Genomic DNA, 22,642 nt, shown 5'->3' with positions numbered 1-22,642 from the left:
AGGGTGGTACCAGAGCAATACGAGTTTAGTAGCTGGCACAAGCATGCACAGAAAAGTAGTAGAGTCAAATAGCTGCAAGGATAAAGTGGGATTTCCCATTTTGATCAGCATCAATTGGCTAAAACTGTCTTGAGTCTACCTGCTTTCTGTCATCCTTCCTCGAAGTGAGAACTGTTACAATGTGCCATTAGAAAGAGGAAAGTGAAAGATGGGAAAAAGAATCTAAAGTAGAAAATAACAAATGTATTGAAATACCTGATAGTGTGGTAGCTTTGGAGAAATGTTACATTTTGTTTAAGCATGTGTATTTTAACACTGCTTTTTTATTACTGTGGGACAGTATTAGGATTCATTGTATTGATGAAATTGGTTGGTCCATTGGAAGTGAAATGCTGGATGAACATTAGGCATATTAAAGATATCTGCGCTTATGCCTCATATACCAAACCTGTTTCTGAGACAGGATTTCAGGAGGTGATGTTCTGTGTTTGATAATTCTCAGTTAATTTGTTTTTCTTCAATGGGACAAACATAAACGATAAGGAGAAGTACTTTTTCAGCACATATGAGCCATGTTAAAATCATCACTGCTTTTAGAGCAACGGCTGTACCAAGGACTCTTTTGTTGAGCAGCCTGTCTGTCATTAATATCCTGTAAGATTTGTTCCATCTTCTATATGCATTCAGTAGAACAAATGCAATGTGCAGACGTGCTCTCCCTCTACTGAGAACTGAGATTAAAAATAATCCTTTTGTGATTTTGAGTGGGGGTGCCAAGGTTTGTTGGCATGATGTTCCTTTTGTGCGTGTAGCCCAGATTACTTTCAAATGCTGTAATTTTATTTTATTTTATTTTGTTTTTTTCCCCTAGGACTTGCTATATTAAAGCATGTGCTAACACCACGGGTGAAGGCAACTCATGTAGCCATCGACACAATGAAGGACTATCTGGATGCAGTTTATGATGTGACTGTAGCATATGAAGGTACCGTGGACCACAAAGGGCAAAGAAAACTGGCACCATCTATGACAGGTGAGTAGATTTATATTAGACATGCTGCAGACATGTGCTCGTTGATATACAAAAACTACCTCAGCTACTTTGCAATGCTCAGAAGATAATCTCCACAGTGCTCCAGACATCTTACTGCTCCTTGGTAGGGCACTGTTGACTAGTGACTCGGCTTTATAATACTGAGTTCTACTCAGTATTATAAAGGTCTACTGCTCCTTCTCTTCCCTGCTCCTCACAGAGAGTATTTTTATGGTCAAATTCTATCTGCAGGTAGTGTTTGGAAAGTTCAAATGATCTTGAATCCATAGGCAGCAGGTGGTGTTCACCTTTGTGTTTCTTCTAGCAATGGCATTTGGCCTGATTGTAAATTCTCTCTTTCTCCCTGCTTTGCCACATGTGTGCAAATGTGATACAATTGCTGAAATGCATATATTTTAAGGGGAAAATATGTAGTAATATATTTTATTTGTAATTTTTCAAGTGCTGAATATGCCCAGCAATTTGATAAATGTTCAAAGCATTTTATGCAAGTGGGCTTTACTTGCTGCAGTATTTTAACCACTTATAGCACCTTAAGAGACTGGGGAAAATTAGTTGTACATACCTTCAGTTATCTCACCAAAAAGTTAAGTTCTGGAGTATCTGATGGAAAAAAATGGGATAGAAAACTTTGGGGTTTGGTGGTTTTTGTGTTTTGTGGTGGGTTGTTGCTGTTTTTTGTTGTTGTTTTTGTTTTAAATAATTCATTTACCTGCACCATCACTGGAGGGCCAAATAGCATCTTTCATTCCGTTTGTAGTTGATGGATCACTCAACCATATACCTGCACAGCTGTCTGTTGCTAGCTGGCTCTCAGTGCTACTTTTATGTCTTTTGCACTACTGATACCAAGGGAAAAATAAGCCACGTTAGTTCACCCTTGTGGGCAAGGGTTCAGTGTTGTTTGAGGGGCCTGCAGGTAACTTCATAACTCCCCACTCTTCAGCTGGTCCAGTTTTCGGTGTGGGTCTGGGACTTAATTCCTTCTGCTAAAAGTGTTTGCGAGTTTCCATGTCACTTCATTGGCAGTTACAACTTCTTGAACTCCTTCCAGATGCTTGTTCCTTAGAAGTTCTGGAATTGTCTGTTTTTACATTTTATTTAAAATTCTGAATAGGTGAGAAATATAACTATTAACACTGTATTAACTCAACACTTGTGTTGTTCTGTTAGTTCTTAGAATAGTTTTGTGGTTAAGTATTGAAAGTGCTTATTGTAATTTAACATGTTTAGTTTTGGACTTTTTTATATCATAGTTTTGCAAATTTTATGATTTAAAGTTCATGACTTTTTTTTCAAAATACCTTATGACCCTACTACAGGCTCCCTAGAAGACTGGCAGCCTTACTCTTTTCCTGTCACCCAAGATTTCATTTAAAACAAATAGAATTGTTTCCCCTTCTTCCCTGTAGCGTATCTTGTTTCGTGACTTGATTATTAGGCAGTTTCAACCACTTTCATGCTGGACTTTTCACTGCCCAATGGTTAATTAAGCTATTAAAATATCATTACTTATTGATAAAATGGCAAATGTTCAAATTCTTTACAAGCCCTCTTCACCTATTGATTTTTTGCATGAAAAATAGAATGAAATTGCATGAAAAATTAATTCAGTTTGCATGTAACGTGGTGTAGTTATGTAAACGGAACTAACAAACTGATTTCCCCTGTTGGCTGCTTCTTGTGTCTGGTGTCAAATGCTAATCAGATGGTTCTGGGGTGACCACTCCACATCCAGCCTTCTCAGGACTCCACAGCAGGACTACACATCCCTCATGGGTGTATCAGCCTCACTGGTAGGCCTGGGATAATTACAGGCTCAGACTTTGGTAACAGTAAAGCTAGTAAAGCAGAATGAAGTCAAGCCAACCAGTTGTTATCCATTACAGAGTAGATAAATGAAATATCCATCCAGAACATTCCAAGTTATTGTGGCAGTCAAATGTATTCCATATAATATAAATTATGTAGATTAAGGACACTCTATAAATTACAGAGCGGAACATAGTTGTCATTCCTTTAGACCCTCCAGACACAAAATAGAAGAAAAAATAATTGATGTTCTCAAAAGTCAAGATCACTTCAATATTTGTTCTGCAACAGCCCAACAATTGGTCTGTCTACGAATATACTACAATAACAGGAATTGATGGTTATGCATTTGAGATTATTTATCTTTTTTGCTCTGTACAGTACTATGATGAGGTATAAAATGCCTCTCTCGTGTGTGCAATTCATATGAACATTTCATATATGTGTCAATGCTGATTGAAAATCTTGGGTTTTGTGCTCATCAGAACAAAATGGTAGTACGATCCTGGTAATTTTTAAAAGATAAGGTTGACGTGTCTTTTTCAGTCTAGCAACTCTGAATGAAATTTATTGCATTGCAAACAAACTTCTGATAAACTCAACTTTACTTGAGGACTCTGTTTTCCATAGTATGACATTTCCCATGTGAATGATAACTGAATTCCACGCAATGTGTTTCTTGACATGCATTTTGCTTTCAGTTCAGTAAATGTCAATTCTTCAGAAGAGCCGGTGCCACTTCTGGAAAAAAAATAAACAAAACAAACAACACCAACAACAAAACTACATACTTTTCCAGGGATATGGTTGGCTCTTGGCTGCTGTCTTCAGTAGTAAACAGAGCAGGTTAAAAGGAACATTTTAGTGCCTGTAAGTTGTACTATCATGCTCTATCAGGGAAATAGTGTTAATAAGCTAAACTGAAAAGAAAATTGGAGGAAAAAGTAATTGCATTTTAAATTTTGTAATGTGGAACTCTTAGTTTAAATAGCTTTTCTTAGAAAAAAAAATATTTTTTTTCACTCCAGAAAGCTTCAATATCATAATATTTACTTGTCCAATGGGACCGAAACAAAACATAGTATACTAGCAACTGGAAAGACAACATTCACCATCCTTTCTGCATTAGTGCTTGGAGCAGTGAATGCCAGGAACATTTGATAGCATTCTGCCTTTTAAAACAGGCAAATTGTTATGGTATATTCTTTCAGATGTGTTGAATTTTTTGTCAATATTTATTCATTTCATATTTAGTTGGCACTTTCCAACTGGAAATTCTGTTTTTGAAGACATCAGATTTAATTAGTGGTTGTAGACAGGGACGTTGTTTTTTTTTCAGAGCTTCACATTCAATTGTAGCTAACGGTTGCATTTTGTGTTTGGTTTTTCCTACCATTTATCTATCATTCATTCCTTTTCTTTCCAACAAGCTTGGATCTTGGTACATTTCCAGTGGAAGCTTGTCCCACACATGGCAGCCTTTCTGAAGAATAACACTTTCCCACAGATTACTTCCCTCTCTTAGTACCAAAGATTGTTTGTCCAGTTCATTAATGACAGACCATGATGGACCACTTAGGGAAGACCACACTACGAGACTGTATTAATTTGCGATCATTAGAATAAGATCCATATAATCATATGGGCACTTAAGCACTGTTAAGATGCAATTTAGGTTTAAATTCTGAAAGAACAATTTAGAAGGAAAAAGGAGGGGGAGAAACACTTGTGCTGGATTTGTTGATAATATTTTACTATACTATCGCTAAATAAAATGCTATTCTTTTTTTTGGGGGGAAAAAAGAAAGAACCTGTTTTTCCTCCTTCCAAATGAATGTGCTGAGTGTTCACATCCAGCTTCGCCTGGTGTTAAGGGGTAGGTCTCACGGGACGTGGGAACTGTTGTCATTCTTGCACCTGAAAGAGTATTATGTACACATTTACATCTTTATTATTCTGCCTGAAGCCTGGAGGTTTTACCATAAGCAGATGGTATTTATCTGGCCTTTGTAGAAGAAAGCATGTGTGAAATAGCAGCATGTGACAATGATAAACATTGAATAAAAATAGCAAGTACATGTAGACTCCGTCTTAAAGAAGTCAGAGGAATTCCTGAGAATTATTGACTCTGCTGTATATCAATTCCAGAACAAACACTTTGAAAGAGTGTGTATGTGTGTGCCTTTCTGAAAATCAGTACATCACTTTGATCGGTATAATTTGAGGAGGCCAAACTGGTCCAACTTCCCTGGGGGAAATTACGCTTTTCCAAGTGCCTGTATTTTTGTTAGGACTCAGTTAGACGCTGAAGTACAGAACAATAGCAAAGAAACTGGAGGAATAGAAACCAGTCTTTGGCCCAAATTCAATCATATCTGTTGTCTTTCAATATCCACAGAATGATAACAAGCACGTGGTTATAGAAGTGTTGAAAGAATTGAAAGACCAAATACATAAAATGATAAACAATAATAGGAATGTAAACCAGTCAAAAGTAAGAGTTGTAGCGATGAACTGACTAATCTGTTCAGATCTCTGCTAGCTGTCATCTTATTGCACGAAGAAATATTGAAAATTAAGTGGTAATTACTTTAGAGCAATTGAAAAGATGTAAATTACAGCTGAGGCTGGACATCAGCGTCGGTGAAATTTGTGTCAAGTATGGGATGGCTTTTTAATGCTTATAGTAAATTGCATGTCATGAACTTGTCATACCACATCTGTTCAAGCAAAACCTAAGTAACTGCGTTTCATATTTCGTAGTGTAAATTTTCCATTGAAATATTTGGAGCAATTTTGATAATAACACTAGTTGGCAACATAGTTCTAATGATATTCTATTTTACAATTTTGCTTTAAAGGAAAACCCTGGTTTTATTTAGTGTTAGGTATTAAAATATGACATGTTTCAATACAATGATTTCACCTGGTGCCATAAGGAAAGGAAATGATCAATCAGTTTTAAACTGAATGCATTTTCCCTTGTCTTCTGTAGGACTAGATCTGTGACTTTAGAACCCCTGTCATTTCCTATTAAAAGTAGTTTGAGTGGCATGAAAGCCTGCCTGTCAATTTTTGGGTGATTTATTTGGAGTGGCACCTTGAGCACAGATTTGCATTTGTGCACTGATACTCTGCAGATAAGGGCTGTCTTGGTGAATGAAAAGTCTTTTAGTACTGTAACAATTACATTGTAGTTCTGTTTGGGAATAATGACATTTCACCAAACAACAGCATCAGTTTATGGGAATACAGGCCTTGCTGCAGGTATTTATAGGACTCCAAAAACAGAGAAAAGTCTAACTGAGCATGAGTGCCAGAATGACTAACACCTCTGTTTATTTACCTACCTCAAAACAAGAATAGAAAGGGATTCGGGGTCCCTGGAGCCCAGTTTCCTGTCTCCAACAACCCAGCTTGGATGCCTGAGGAGGTTTCTCAAGAATAAGACAAGCATAAATGATACTTTATCTCCCCAAATGACAATCACTTGTGGATGTAGCTTCTGTGTGTTACTAGCAGCCCCTGTATGGGACTAGTAACCCCTCCAGTGTCCCTGGGAGCCCAGAGAGTTTGTTCATCTGATCATGAACTAAGACCTTGTACATCTCCATTACTTTCACGCAGCTCCTGCTGATTGTAGGTATCTGTAACTTCCCTTTGGGAATACGTAGGCAAAAGACACACAAGCATCTTCTAACTTTTGCTCCACAAAGAGGATTTTGGAAGTATTTACACTGCAGATTTATAGAACTATGCTGCACCATGAGCCTCATGCACGTGTGCAAGGAAGCGTTCAGCTGCCCGGGCAGCAGTTATGTACAACAGCTTGAGGAACTCCTGCTCTTTATACAGAAGTGTATTTAAACCCCGAGGATAACAGAAACAACTTTAACTTCTTCACACTGCCAGGTTTGGCCAGAACTATGTTGCTGCTTGGAGAGCCTGTGTTTATTTGTGCTTTTTTGTATGTGTACCAGAGTCCTTTTTTTCTACAATGTTTGTGGTACTGTTCCCTGTTTATCAAAACAGACTATCTGAAGAAAAGGGAAAAACATCGATACTAACAGTACTGGCATAGTTCCTAACAGATCCTGTTTATTTGCTAGAGATCATTGTTTTGAACTGTTCCAATCCTTATATCTTTTCTTGCTTGTGTGTATGTCAAAACTGTTTTTTCCATTTCTGAAACTTCAAAAATGTTCCAAGGAAGATGCAAATATCCATACAGTGAGCCTCATAAATCTCCTTCTTTCCAGTTACCATCTGTGGAGCCCTTTAGATGTTATCCACAGACCTAATCTGATCCAGGCTCTGTTGCTGGCAGCCTATTGATCAAAACTTTCATACTTTTGTAGGAAACCTCCTGCTAATTTGGCCGATGTACAGTATTCACAAATCGTTATGGAGCAGCCCAAAGGCCATAGTGCATCTGTTAGAATAACAGATTAAAACCACTCAAAGATTCTTTCACTGAACTATGATGTGCAAGGACTATGGGTCTTCATCAGACACCATCTTGTGTCAGCAGGACTGAGTACAGCGATGCTCTACTGCTCACCAGTGCTGGTACCAGTACAGAAAACTATAGGCACCACTTCCTAAAAGTAATTTTTAAAGGCTCTTTAGATCCAGACATCTTTACAAAGGTAGAAAAGTGTGGTTATTTACGGTTGAAATTGCAGGATTTGTTGAGACACAGTTCTTAGCTGCCATCTTCAAGATCTTTCGACTTTATTTTTTTAAGCTTTCATATCTTTCTCTCTGCTTCCCTTCTCCAAAATGAAAATTCAGCCTTTTTAATGTCTCCTTGTTTCTAATGCTGATGCTTTTTATCCTTAAATGTTTTAGTTGTCCCTTTCTGCAGTAGCCTTCTCTAATTCCACGATATCCTCCTCCGTGAGATACAGAGACCAAAATTGCAAACAGTATTTAAAAAGTGGATCCAATCTTTTTATGTAGCTGCAAAGTGACACTTTTGCCCTGCTCTCAGTGTGCTTGCTGTTGCTGCCCAGTATTTGGGGGAATCTCGGGCTTCTGCTACCCAATTGAGAGGATCGTTTCAGAGAGTGGTCACTGACCTCCCACACTGTAACCACCAAGTCCAAGCTAAGCATCATGTAATCAGAGTTTCAATTATTTTTCCCCATACTTCTTTAGGCTAAGGCTTAGATGCCACATTTTTGCCCCATTTGCTCAATTTGGAGGTCTTTTAGGTGTTCCTCACCACCGACCTGGCATTTGACTGCCCAAAAGAATTTAAGATCTTCTGAAAAAGATCTCAAAAACTGGAGATTTCACTGTCTGCTCCTTTCTTCAGCTCATTGGTCACGATAAGGAATAAAACCAATCCTAGCATCAGTCCCTGGAGAATTCCAGTTGCTGTTTTTTTCCGTCCTGCAAAGTGATCATTAAGTCCCTCCATTTGCTTCCTCTCCTTTAAGCAGCTTTCGGTCTATAAAACATCATTTTCCCTAATCCCATGGCAGCTTAATTTCTGTAATAGCTTTCAGTGTGGAACCCTGACAGAGGCTTTATAAAAATTCAAATATATCATGTCCACTGAATCCCCTTTATCCGCTTGCTCCTTGACACTGCTGTAGAAAGCCAGCAAATTGGTGAGACAGGATTCCCCTTTGCAGAAACCATGCCAACTCTTTTCCAACAGACTGTGATTATCTCTGTGCTTAGTGATCTTATTATAGACTGCTATCTTACCCGGGGATGTAAGGCTCTTCAGTTTGTATTTCCCAGCATCATCTCTAAAGCCCTCATTTGCAGAAGGGAAACCCCCCGATTTTCTGGCACAGTGGCTGTTTGCGCTGATAGGTTACACATCGTTGTTTTTGAATTCCACATTTGAGAGCTTTTGGATGAATGCTGTCTGATTTTAGTGACTTCCTGACATCTAACTTGTTTATTTAGTCTAATAATTTCTGTGTGTTTACTTATTGATCTAGTTCCTTTGAGCAGTGTGGTACAAAGAATGCGATGGGCGTAGGAATCAAACAATTTCAGCAAGAAAGGAAAGTCTAAACAGGTGTTTGAGCTTCTCTTATATGGTCTTACACGTTACCATGTGTGCTGCTCTTCACCTTTGTCATCCAGCACCCCCACTGGTTTGCTGCATTTGATTTATGCAAAAAGTTACAATCATCAGAGCATTCTTTGCATTTTTAGTTCTCTTAATTTTATATTTGCATTTGACATGAGCTGATTTACAGTTTTCCTTATCTGGACAAGCTTTCTGTTTCTCCAACAGAAGGTGTGAATATAGCAGTAGCATCCTAAATTTTCCCATTCAACCATGCATGTGGGTTTCAGACCACTTTTTTCTTTGTTTGTTTGTATTGCACATATTTTATGTGGGTTTCTAAGTTTTGCTGGGGTTTGTTTTTTTAACATTTTTTTAACAGTCTCTAGGTTGCCTTCCTTTCAACCGTTTCTTGTGTGGTGTTTTGCCACTTTTCTTTTTCTCCCTCCTATTTCCCCCCCCAACTATATAGTCCCTTTAATTATGTGTGTGTGTGTTCTACACTTATTTAGACTCTCTCTACAATGCTGAACGTAATTGTGCTGTCTTTGCAGACCACTTTTCACTAATACTGTGCACAACTCAGGACCGCATCAGGAATGGCATCTCTTCTTGTGGGTTCTGCAAGTAATTGTTACAGGAAAAAAAATATTTTCTTTTCTCTTTCTCTCTTTTCCCCTCTGCACTTCGTCCTGATGAAGCATTGATACAGTTCAATCAAGGCAGCTGGAATCTCACACTCCTGCTGGCAGCCCTGAAATTGCAGCGCTCAGTCTGGCTTAACACTTTCCCAACACTATTATCAAGCTTATCATCCATCACTATCATCGAGCTTATCATCTTTTAAATAAGATGACCTCGACATAATTTAATATATCTAATAAGTATTTTATTAGAGGGTACACAGTAATTTAATTTTGCTTGTCTGCTTGTACTATCTTTATTCTATTACTCTTCATATAGTCAGTCCTTCACACATGCCCTCGCCTGTGCATCGTGCTATGTCATGCCAATCAATCTGGTAGCCTGTTAACATTGTGTGCTCCTTCAAGGTCATACCTACTTCGTAGGGGTACTCTATGGAGGACAAGAATTCTTGTCCTCCTGTCTTCATGTTTAGCCTTCTTGTGTTGGTGTAAAGGCACTTCTGGGTTTTGCTCTCACACTGAATTTTAGTTGCATCCACCTCATCTTATGTCAGCCTGAATGGCTGCTTTTCTTGACCTTTTTATCTTCCCTGCTCCTATATGAAGCACTCTCTAAGACCTTTTCAGTTGTCATTGCCAGCACCCTGGCTTAATTAAGATTCAGGGGCATCCCATTTTTCCTGTCTCTAAAGGTCCTCCAGCTCCTAACATGCTTACTCCCTCCACTGTGATCAGAGGCTCTGATCTCTGCTCGCATCCAGCCTTGCACGTGGCACTGCCAGTACTTCTGGGAGTGCTCTTCTCCACAGCCCAGGCTTGTCTCCCAGCTTGAAGCCTGAATTTATCCTGCACAGCATCTCCTCCGTGCTTCCCTCCATCAGCAGCACCAGCAGGTGTGGGTGCTGCCAGCTCCTTCCCTGGTGCCCCAGGTTAACCTGACTGAGCAGACTTCACTCTGTCCTCGGTGTTTGCTTTCCCGTCTAGTGCTGCTTTGTTCCACCACTGCTTTATTTTGTCAAAGCAGGCAGGGAAATAGTTTTGTGTCAGCTCAACTTGAGGTGATGGAAAGCATGGAGCTGAGAAGCAATGCAGCACTTAAATTTGTGTTTGTTTTGCCAATTGATTGTTAATTCAGTGTACAAAATAAATGAAAACAGAGAGATGGGATTTCTTTCTTTAAGGAAGAGATAATTTACAAACTGCTTTAGTAGCTTAATGTTTAGGGCCAGACTAGATGCTTTCTTCACTTTTTAAATTTCCAGTTCAGAGAAGAGTATGTCTTTGCTGTCATGGTTTTGCCTGTAAAACCATATACAACACAACACACAGTGTTTTGTTACTGAAGGAGGGGCATTGTTACATGTTTGAAATGTCAGTTCTGTAGAGTAAAAATACATTATTCAGATTTCAGTTTCCTGTGATACCACTTTCACCTTATTGCAAACGTTACTGAAGACCATTAAAATAGGAGAGCACTGGGGGTCTGTTTAGGTGGACATGACCGTGTCGGGCTTCAGTTTGCCCTTTCTTAATTTTGGAGGACTTTGGCAATAATTACGAAGCAATAAAAGAGTCAATGTGGGAGGATGAAATCTGAGTTACTTTAGTGCTGTCATATTTAAAGTGCCTATAAAAATAGACTTCAATAGTACTTGAAAACTGGAATGTCTGAGTGCCACATCACTGTCAAGACAAATAAATTGGGGTGGTGGAATGAACTGTGATGTCATTAAGGGAAAGGTGTTGTGAAGTCATTTATATATCCCTTCTCAGTAGCAGGTATGTTTATGTTTTGGAGCTTCTCTCTTTCCCTTACCTTCCCTGGTAATGCTATAATTGAAAAAAAAAAAAAAAAGAATTAATTGGCTTTTGAAGGTGAAGACTTTCAAACTGACAGAATTTTGTGGAAGTCCCAGCAAGCAAAACGTGGCATGTAAAATATTTCTTGGCAATTAAAAAACTCTGGGAATCCGATTGCTTTTCTGGAGAACATCGCATCCCTTTCATTAATCCTAATTCTGCATTGATTCCTTCAGTCTTGGGTTAGCGTGTATTCTGTCCCACAGGAGGAGGGCTGGAAATCCACGGTTTAAGGACAGAAATGCATTTTTTTTTTTAATTTTGAATTATTTCCTTCTGCTGTGATTGGTCATTAAAAGCACGATAAACATTCTGCACTTGGATCCATTATATAGCCAGATAATTTCCTAATAAAACTTTCTATCTCCCATATGAATGTCAGTCCACTTGGCTCCCACACAAGTTGTTGGGGTTCATTTCGGCCAAATTGTGGTAGGTTCTTGATTGACTAACACTGTCCCCAGTATGATGTTTGATTATAATGCATGATTTGCACTTGTGTTTTGTCTTTTGAAGGAAAATTCAGTCCTGCTTGTTCCAGCTGTTAATTATAACAAATTCTGGCAAGTTCAGGGATCTGAAAAGCCTATCAGATGTTGGCCTTAAGGGCTAGAGTGCCTAAAGTTGGATGTAATTTGCACATAATAAATTGCTTCAATAAGATTTTGTTTCTTAGCTTAATTACACAAGTCTTTTGGGAGTTAAGCTAATGTGAAATTAAGGGTCGTGGGACCACCACAAACCTTTAGAGGCTGTGGTAATAAAATCCAGCTGTTTCTTCTAAAAAAAAATCAACCACTCAATAAATTGTTCTTATCCACTGGTGTTCTTAAGCGATTGCAGTGACATTAGATGCATCTAAAAAAATGGGATTAGTTGCATTAGACCTGAAATTAATTGGATAATTAAAGACTAGTCAGGTTCCCTGACTAGCTTGATTGCACAGGTTACGATGTCATCTGCAGATGTCCAGGTTTGGGATAAAATGGCCTCAAATCAATGGGTGAGAATATTGGTACTCTTTAGGGAAGCACCTGTAGCTGCAGATCACACAGTACTGAGTCTCAGTTGAAAGGCTGTGGAGAAAGGCACTGGGATTTACGTAGGTGGGAAGTTAAGAGGAGGTTTTAGGATCTTCATGTAATTGGACTAAATTTAAACTGAAGACCAGCAAGTAGTAAGCATCAGGTTGTACTGGAACTTGGGAGTAGAAAAAAACACCAGCAAGGCTTAGGATTTTGTCGAAGGGTTTTTGCTTTCCAAGCAGGTTTGTAGAGTTTCTACATTTCAGATTTTGTGGGGGAAGGTGTTCCTTTGAAATTTCTATGCTTATTCCATTTTTGTTAACTTGAGCTTATTGCTTATAACATACTCTGTTGCTATCTTTAACTAAACATCAGTAGTTTTTAAGAAGCATAACATTAAGTTTTAAAACAGCACATGGCTATTAACAATCCTATTAGATTTTTGTTTTGTAATTTTCCTTAATAATTTATAACTGAGATAATAAATAACATCAAGAAAGAGCTGTTTGTTCCTGTACAAAACAACCTATTTGCTATGAAGCAAAGAAATGTACCCTATACAATGCACAGAACATTTTGAGTATCTTCTAAAGCTAGGTCTTCAGCCGTAGCTGAATATGCATAGCATAGATGCTTTTTATCATGGTACAAAAAAGACCATTTGATCATTTGGCTTCCAGACATTTGTTTTCTATAATACAGTTTTGCATATTTTTAGAGTGCTCCACGTAATAGGTAATACCACTCCAAAGAGGATTTATACATCAATGAGCATTTTAAGCGTTTAAGACATGGATAATATGTCCAACATTTTAAAATATTAATAGTATGCTTTTAGGTGCTCATATAGTCAATGACCTTCATGTGGTGGCTTCAATAGTATTCTCAGAGAAAATCCTTTCTTACCATTAAAAGCAAGAGGAAAAAGCTGTTTTCAGATATGGGAACTTTGATTTCATCCTGCTTAGGAAAAACATTGTGCATAAACCTGAGGACAATAGTCTACACCTACCATCGTTTGGACCTTCAAGTATGTTACTTGCCTGACATCTAATACCTGTAGCTATTAAATAGCTTTGCCAAAAACTTCAAGAAAAGAGTATTTAGTGACTGTTGTGCTTGCTGTACTGTAGCTAAGAGGTGGACCTGGTTTTGGTTAGAGCCCTCACTCATTTCTTGACTTGATGGTGCGTGAGCTGTGTTGCTCTCTGTATGCTGAGGTGCAGTTCAGTGAGAGGCTCTCTGCCAGAGGACTAGACAGCTGCACAGAGCACCTTGCAAATTTCTGCCGCAAAATGCACTAAGACTTTACTGGTCCCGTTATCTCTTCTCCTTCCATCCCCCTTTACAAGGACACAAACACATTTGCATGAACAGGCTTTTAAAATTCCTTAAGGCAATTTCTAGTGTATGATAAGGATTGCTTTTACAGCAACATCCTTAAAAATGGAATAATCCTGTAAAAAGGAAAGCAAATGGGGGGATATCTGCTTTGTCGGACAATAATAAAGATGTACATGCAGTGACAATTATTTTTCACAGCCATTCTTCCAGATACCCCTCACAGTTATGGGTCAAAGTCCAACGACGTGAAGATCCTAAAACCTCCTCTTAAGGAGGTACATCTGCACTGCTGTCCAAAAAAATGTCAACAACCTAAAGGGACCACCCAGTCTGCGTTACATTTGTTGCCCATCTGTATTGTTGGAAGGCACTTCGGGTCCCTTTTCAAAATATGAAGGTTATCCAGATTTCCAAGTACTTCTGTGCTCACATCATACATCTTTTTCTATTGGGATGCTATTGTTACTACCATACCCCTTGCTACTGATAGATGCAAATTATTTTTAATAGACAAATATTGGTGGGTTTTTCATGCCTCAAATATTTTTCATGGGCAATATTTTTACCTCCTGTTACTCGTAAAATATCCCACAAAGTAATTGGCTTAATGGTTGCTTGCTAAAGTTTTCTAGGGAGAAATTGAAATTGGGAGAGGAGAATGCAGCAGGGCTATGTTTAGCTTTGTTGATTCTGTATGACAGAAGAAAAATGGAGGTATGCAAACTGGAAAGCAGCATTTTATTCTGAGCCTTTTGCCCTATTGCATACTTTAATTATAGGTTATTACTTAAACTGAAGCCCACTTCCTCCTGGACATGGTTTGGGAAATCACTGTTGCTCGGATTTTGTCATCCAGAAGCAAACAAAATTTAAGTTTTTAAAAAGACAAGGAAAGAGGATTGCTAACTCTGATCAAAAATGTAGGCTGGATACCTTTCTTGCAGAGAAGTTATGGCATCCCACACAGCAAAATGAGCAGATTGCTACCGAGGTAGAAATGCAATGTTTTCATGCTGGGCTTTTTAGGACATCTTTCCATGCTGCACCTGATAGCAGGCCCTTCCCTTTTTAACAGCGTGTAGATCAGACAGCTTCTAAGTTGAGTGAAGTGCTCAGGATCCAAACATAAAAATGGAAGGCTTTTGAAAACTGAAGTTAAACTTCCAAGGCTCTTACATCTGTGAGGTCAGACTTTCAGCTTATTTTAGATTAATAAATGCCTGACAGTGTTTCTGTAACTCAGTCCTGTTGGTTTGCTCTCTTTCAGAGTTTCTTTGCAAGGAATGCCCAAGAGTTCATATTTTCATTGATCGAATTGAACTGAAGGACATTCCAGAAGAACAGATGTATATGAGAAGGTGGCTTCATGAACGTTTTGAAATAAAGGACAAGTGAGTAGCAATGTGCAGAACTTTCTGTTTCAAGAAGCTTGCTTTCTACTTTTCTATGAATAGATATGATTTCTATGTTACTATGATTTCTGTGTTACTAGCAGTGTGAGCTGTAGGGCTCTCGGTAGACAGGTGGTGTTGGTACTCCTGTGCATATTTTGTGTAATGCCTCTGTGATTAAAGCTTTTGCTGAGAAGGTTGGGATTCTGGGGTTTTAGGCCTTCTTTAGATTGAATAGCTGCAAAACCATGTTCTAGGCCAGATTCATACTCATCTGAATATTTTCCATTTATATTCCTGAGTTTGAGTCATGTGCAGCCGAGAGTGTAGATTCCCAAGGTAGGCAAGCACGCAAAAAGGAGTTTGGTTCTAGCCTAGTCATCAGTATTAGGGTTAGACCTACCAGCCTTGGTAGGCCTTGGCATAATCTCTTTTGCGAAAATTGGTTATGCATCTTCTATCAGAATGTATAAGAACTTCTGTAAACCATAGATCCCCACCTTCAGTGGGGAGATCAGGTGAAGTACAAGTTTTATCTATCCAAGCTACCTTTGAGTCATGGCAGAAGTGCCTGGCTCCCTCCAGCACCACCGGATAAGGTCACTAATGAGCATAGCAACAAGTCCTAGGGAACCATGTGTGCCAAGGTGAAGATATGCCTAAATGTGGGATTTAAGTATTTGTTTGAGAGATGATGGCTTAATTTGCCATGTCTGAAGTCCAGTTTAAGAGAGCTGGATCTGTTTACCTTCTAAATCCCTGAGTACATGGTATGAGTTAGAAATTTGACAGGTCTTTCATACGTTCTGATTTAAAATTGTTCTGGCATTCCATGAAAGTAAATAAATGGACAAGCTAGAGTTGTGATCTTTGAATCTATGTAAAACTTAACATGCCTGTCTGTGAACATGGCATTATTAATAAAGTGACTTAGAAGTTTAGGATCAGTAGGATCCTTTTTCTTTTATTCCCTTTTGAGAGGCAAGAAAGTACACATTTCATTTCATAGACAAGGAACTGATGTAAATTAAAAAGCTGCCCAGCATCCCAAAAGTAGTTTTCCAGTGAAGACCAGCAAAACTGAACCATGATCATCTATGTCTCATCATAGACTCCTGTTGACTGGAGCATCCTTTCTGGGACCAAAGCAGTCTGTCATGCAAATTTAGAGCTGTTAAAACAGAAATCTAGAATTTTCAAATCCATTTATTACTGTTTATCAAAAATTGAAAAATTAATATTAAACCTATGTTGTCACATTTTACTCTTGCATGATTGACTTCCAAAATATTTTAAGTCGTGTGAGCCCTGTTTATTTATTAGCTTATTTCACCAAGATACTTTACCTCCTACTTCAGTTTCTATTAACTGTATAATATTTTATCTTACGATATTGCCTGGTACTCTGGGCTTATTTGCTAAATGCTAAATCTGGAGGATAATCTTCAATCTTTATATCCAATGTTGAAATTATTCCCTAAGGAAAATCTGCTTTTATTGCTCACAGGGCTCAGATTGAGTACTCTGATGCGCAACATCACTTTGAATGCATCATATTCTTAGAGCATGCTGATTGATTAACCTTGCTACTTACTGCTTCTTACTGTTAAATTGTTTTTAAATATCGTGATTAGCAGTTATTGGATGAAATAAAGTTGTCTAGAACTTCTTACTCTAATGCATAAATTTGACAATCTACTTTTCTCTACTTATAGGTTACTAATAGAGTTTTATGATGCGAAGGATTCTAAAAGAAGAAATAAGTTCCCTGGAAAAAGTGTTCATTCCAAACTAAGCCTCAAGAAAACTTTGCCATCTTTGCTGTTTTTAGGTGGCCTGACTGCTAGTATGCTTCTGACAGAATCTGGAAGGAAACTTTATGTAAAAACATGGATATATGGGACTTTAATTGGCTGCCTGTGGGTTAGCATTAAACCATAAGCAGATGTTAGTCTCCAATCAGTGGGATGTGCTGTCTTTTCTTGCACATTGCACCAAACTTTTTCCTGAATTTATAGTAAAAAAAAAAAAAAAAAAAGTGTAAATAAAGCCTTATTGATTGAACATTGGAAATAATAGAATTTGTGACTTAAGCCTCTGTGTGGTTGGTCTGGGGAAAATAAATGTAGTTTTTCAAATTTGCTACTGATTTTTGCTGGAATAATGGCAGATAAACTGAGTCATATGATAAATTGCTTTCCCCATGAACTAACATCCATCTTTATCTGCAGATTCGATGAAGTATGAGTTATGCATAAGGGTGTCTTAAGTGGACCTGTGAATGTATTTACAGAGATTAATTTAGGTTATATATTTATTCCTCTGGTATTCATGTTGAATTTTCTTTACTCTTTGGTGCATTGCAGCAGCCCAGTTGCATCTATCTCAGCTGTATCACAACTAAAATCAAAACTTGTTTTTCCTTTGGAATTTTGCTTTTCAGTTTTAGCTAAATACTGTATTATTGGAAAAAAGGGACTAGTAAGCTGGCAAATCATGAGACGTTCCCTGAAGCAGAATCAAACGTTCCTGAGAACTACCGTTCATGGGGAAGAAGCTCTGTTTATCTAGTGCATGATTTTTGATTATATTGCAGTATTAGCTGATTATTTTACATATGCAAAACATTAAATCGTACTGAGCAAATAGCTTATTTTGCGCACCCTGTATTTGTGCATAAAAGGAATGTATGCAGTATACTGAAATGTTTTTATTTTGCAGCCTAACTGGACTGTAGCCTACCTTGTGTCTGCATTGTCTGTAGCGTGTCGGGAGTTTTGGCTGAGCTCACAGAACTGTAGCGTCCATGTGCCATAAGCAGCAGCAAACACTCAGAAGTTTCCTGTTACCTCACAATTTTCTGGAAGCAAACTGTGCCATTTAGGTGAAGCACAGTCTCACTACAGCTTCAGGAGTAGGGGTTATGGTAACAAGGAACCTTCAGGTAGCCCTGCAAAATCTGAAGCATGTGCCTTTTCCTACTAGTCTGATTTAGCCTGATGTTTCATGATCTGGCTATCGTCTCAGTGTTGTAATATCACACACCAGGGTTTCAAGTCATCCTAGGTGATGCAGACTTCGGGTGGATTGAAGTTATGGGGGTTGAAGTATAGGACTTGCACTAGTGTAGTAGCGAAAGAAATACATATCTTTTCAGTATTTCACCTGCTTGAAAATACACTTTAAAAAGCAAAATCAACAAACCCTTACTACCAGAAAGTCTGTGATTCCCATGGCTGATACTTTTGTTGGGGAAATGCTGTTTCCTGATATCAAGGGAATAGTCTATATGTACAGTGAGGGGGTAGGAAAGAGCTTTTTTTTCTTTTTTTTTTTTTAGCTTCTTCCATTAAGAAAATCAGACTCCCTGTATGAAAAAAATAGAGAATATTTTTATATCACACTTGCAAGCTTTAAATGTGCATCTCTTTTTAGCTTCGGTATGATTTGTCTTGCATTAAAGCCCATCATGTATTAAAATATGTCTCTTAAAATTATAGCAGTTTTTTCGGATTCCATCCTTGCCAATTAATTGGAGATACTGCTTTTTCTGTGGATTTTGTTGTGGTTTTTCTTAGTAGAATAGTTCCACCTTAAAATCATTCGGTACAACTTTCAGGTTGCAGTTCTGTGTCCTTCCATAATGGATTTTGTCACTGGAGTTATTTATATCGGTGATTGATTCAGGATATGTTGATGAACTGTTTTAAAAACAATGACTGGGAACAATGTTGAAAAACAGTATTGTTATGAGGCTGTGAAACCAGAAAAAAAAAAGCCATTTTATGTAACAGCCAAATGTGCTCACATATAGTTCTTCCTATTCTCAGCTGACTGTTTCCAGTAGGTATAACCAGAAGGCAGTGTTTCTGTGTTAGTTTGATTTTGAATCATGGAATGAAATTTTACTGTGACATGATTAAATTTCTTTGTAACAGCTAAGAATAACATTTAATTACACATCAAAAATAAATGCAAACAGCTTAACTCATTTGTAGAAAAAGAAATGCTGTTTTGGAGAGCCTAATTACCACAAACGATTGGACCTCTCTTGCTGTTTAATTACCAGGAATATAATTGACGCAGTGCAACAAACAGGATGTTTATTTTGAACGTTACTGTCTATGTTACTCTTAATTTTTTTTTCCTTGCAATTAATTTATAAATTTTTGAAACTGTAATTTGCTGATGTATTTGGCGTTGGGAGTATCACATGCTATTTCTAAATATGCACTGATATTAACTTGAAATATTTCTTCATTAAAATAAGAAGAGCCAATGCTCATTCAACTTTTCTGTCCTGTCTACTTGTTCATTTTTTTTTCTGCATTTGTATGTTTGTAACTTGGATTAACAGGAATCATTCACACACAAAAAAAAAAAAATGCTGTGTGTGTATGGTTTTAGGTCCTTGATGGAAGTGTTCGTGTGAGAAGGAGTCAATGAAAAGAAAACAGCTTTGTCCTAAAATGTGTTAGAATCGATTTGTGCTTTATGTTCTAACCCAACTAACATACAGCCAGCTGGACTGGAATAGCCTTTTCACCTGCACCAGTTGTTCCTTATTAATAATGGTTGTTAAGGTGCAGTACCACAGTGCTGAACAGGAATCCAGCAGGCTCTGCTGCAATAGGTCTTGTATAGACAATGCTGGCAGGCAGCATGATCAGGCTGGGCAGAAGCAGGAGATGGGAAGAGGTATTGCAAACAAATACATGAATGGTATCTCAGTAGCAAATGCCACATAAGTTTTAGTGATGAATTAAACCTGAGGAGCAAACTACATTCTCAAAAATGTATTATTATTTTTCCAGCTCTATCAGTGCACCTAATACTCCATACAAGTATTTTCTTATGCATCAACTATATGTAAATATTTTATATTCAGCAACACGCCCCACCACATGCTTGTTCCAGGTTTTTGTACTTGGGGAACTTTTGTACTTTTGTGAAAGAAATTGGGCTAATAAGGAAGCATTAACTTAAATAATGGAGAACATAAAAAGTAAAGTGAGACAGAAAACTAAGACAGTGATTTATGCTACAATGAATAAATGAATGAGTAGGACATGTGAGGGGAAGATCAATTGGGAAAAAAGAGGAAGGTCAGTCAAAATCAGAAATTTCTCCAAAGCTCTGTGCTCGGTCTTGGCTTTGTAGCTGCTCCAAACCACTGCAGTCTTTTGCTAACTCCTCTGAAGCATTTTCGTTGCAAAATACTTGGCTTTTCTCCATTCAGTAGAATGTAGCATACCTGTAAAAACTGTTAGCAGCAGCATATTTTTAGTACTTAAAAGTTGGCCTCTGATTATTTTGGCATTTTAGAGTGCATAGACTATATACTCACCTTGAGGAGGAGAAAGATATCTATTTTAGGATTGGATAATGAAGGGGAACAGGAGCAGGTTTGGGATTTTGGGCTTAGTGTTGCTAAAAATGATGAGAGACTTCTCCCCTCTCCAACCTCCAAATAAAAAACCCTTTTAATGGCACAAATTTCAGGTCAATCATACTCAGAAAGGCAATGGAAAAACAGTTAAGGGGTTCAAGATCTTGTCACCTTCTTTATAAAGTCTTTATTAAGGCTTTTCCTTTGTAAATATGGATACCAGTGGTTAGGTCTAGGTCACACATTTTAGCAAATTGGCTCTGATGACAGGGCTCGGAGTGAACACAGTGGGGTTTCTCTTGTCCTCTTTCTTTTTATGTCTGTCTGTCTCATCAAATTGCAGCTCTGTGGTCCCAGTGAAGCTCTGTAGCATGCTACAGAATTTGCTAAGCCTAAGAGAAAAAAAATAAAAATATTATTTTAAGTTTGTATAACGGCAAAAGTCATGCAGCTGAAACAAAATATGTAGCAATCCAGAGAAGGAAAAGCATCAATAACCTAATGCAACAAGATTAGAAACATCAGCTCCAATCAGGCGAAATCACATGTGATTGATTCCAGGGAATATCTGTTTTCCATGTGGGGACAAATTTCCCTGTCTGCATGGCGAATGTTTCTCCTACCAGTCCTCTTTCAGTCCCAGCTCTGTGCCTCCACCCTTGACTGACTGGTCTACTGTTTTCCTAACGAGCAGTCCCTCATCACCAGAGCCTGATTTTTCAGACACTGCTGTGAATCTCAGGTTTCCTCCATTCTCCTCCCTGACCCAAAGCATTTTTGTGTTTGTATTCTGCTAGATAAACTGCTAATGGTTCAGTAATTATATACCAGTGCAGACGCTTACCTCCTTCAAGCTACGTTCTCCTTCTGAGGACTGGCATTGGGTGAGCAAAGCCTCTCCCTGCTTATGAAGAGCTGAGGTCTGTTGCTAGTGGACTGGGACAGAAATTTTGCTGTCGAGGGAGGTTATTTGTAGCTCTGCATTGGATGTGCTGGATGGGTTTCTCTTCCACCTTCACTGGAATGTGCTCTTCCATTGACAGACAGTCTGCATGGCTGTAAGTAAATACACAGACTAGAAGCTACCCTCCGAAATGATGTTCCTGACACATATTTGTAATATGAAAACTTTGTTAGTTATGCTTGTACAAACTGTGTTTCACAGCCATTCTGCTTCCCTTTTATCTTGTGTGGGAATTCAGCGTTTGAATGACATTTTGATGCCTCTTGTTTGTCTTCCCTGCATGACTAATTCGAACCAGAATTGCTCTAACCTGTTTGCCTCATTGGGAGACTAGCCCAAAGATAACACAGAGGAGACAGATGCTGAGAGGCAGAAGTTGCTGTTAGCCGTCAGGGTTGTGTGGTGGCATCCCAAACTCCTGCTCTGGGCCACCAGGCTGCCCACAAAGCCTGTGCGGTAGAGGGGCCCCTCAACTCCCAGTCCCATCACCACATGCCGAGGCAGGAATCACCCAGAGGTGTCAGGACAAAGGGTGCAGGAGAGAGGCATGTCCTAAAATCCAGCCCTCTCCCGAGAGTACAGGTGAGGCAGTCACTGAAAACATTTGTTTGTAAAGTATCCAGGACTGGTGCTCTCCCAGTCCTCTCCTGGCCTGAGGAACACCAGAGGTACAGTGCTTCCCCAACACCCCAAGTCCCTAGCGAGTCCATATCAGGCCTCTTTTGGTTGCTCTGGCAAAGAGCTAAAAAGAAGTCAAGGTCTATAATGCCACCACATCTGTAAATGGTGACAAAGGCACATGGAGCTGTCATTCAGATGCCACTCTGGGGTGTTTCGTTACCCAAAAATGAACAACCCAAGGGACAAGTTGGAACCAAAGATTTTCCCTAAGCATGGTGGTGGTTGTATCCTCAAGGCTGTGGTTACAAAATAAGGAAAAGGGGAAGGGTTCTTCTCCAATGTGCTGTTCGTGTCTGAACATGAGCCAGCAACATGCCCAGGTGGCCAAGAAGGCCCATGGCATCCTGCCCTGCACTAGAAACTGTGGCCAGCAGGACTGCGGAAAGGATTGTCCCCTTGTACGTGCCACTGCTGAGGCCGCACCTCAAGTACTGTGTTCAG

The 22,642-nt window shown here is 38.7% G+C and overlaps 1 protein-coding gene across 1 annotated transcript in view; it reads left to right on the top strand.

Moving 5' to 3' along the window:
* The window catches only part of AGPAT5 (1-acylglycerol-3-phosphate O-acyltransferase 5), a 60,816-nt gene extending 41,353 nt beyond the window's left edge, over positions 1-19,463 (top strand). Inside the window, exons 6-8 of the mRNA XM_082755608.1 lie at positions 872-1,033; positions 15,044-15,167; positions 16,883-19,463. Of these exons, the coding sequence (XP_082611734.1) occupies positions 872-1,033; positions 15,044-15,167; positions 16,883-17,108 (512 nt within the window). The 3' untranslated portion in view covers positions 17,109-19,463. The remainder of the gene's footprint in view (positions 1-871; positions 1,034-15,043; positions 15,168-16,882) is intronic.
* Positions 19,464-22,642: the final 3,179 nt, after the last annotated feature.

This window comes from Aythya marila (genome assembly GCF_965140915.1).
Source record: "Aythya marila genome assembly, chromosome: 3".
Lineage (NCBI taxonomy): Eukaryota > Metazoa > Chordata > Aves > Anseriformes > Anatidae > Aythya > Aythya marila.
This window is presented reverse-complemented; position numbering and strand designations above follow the sequence as displayed.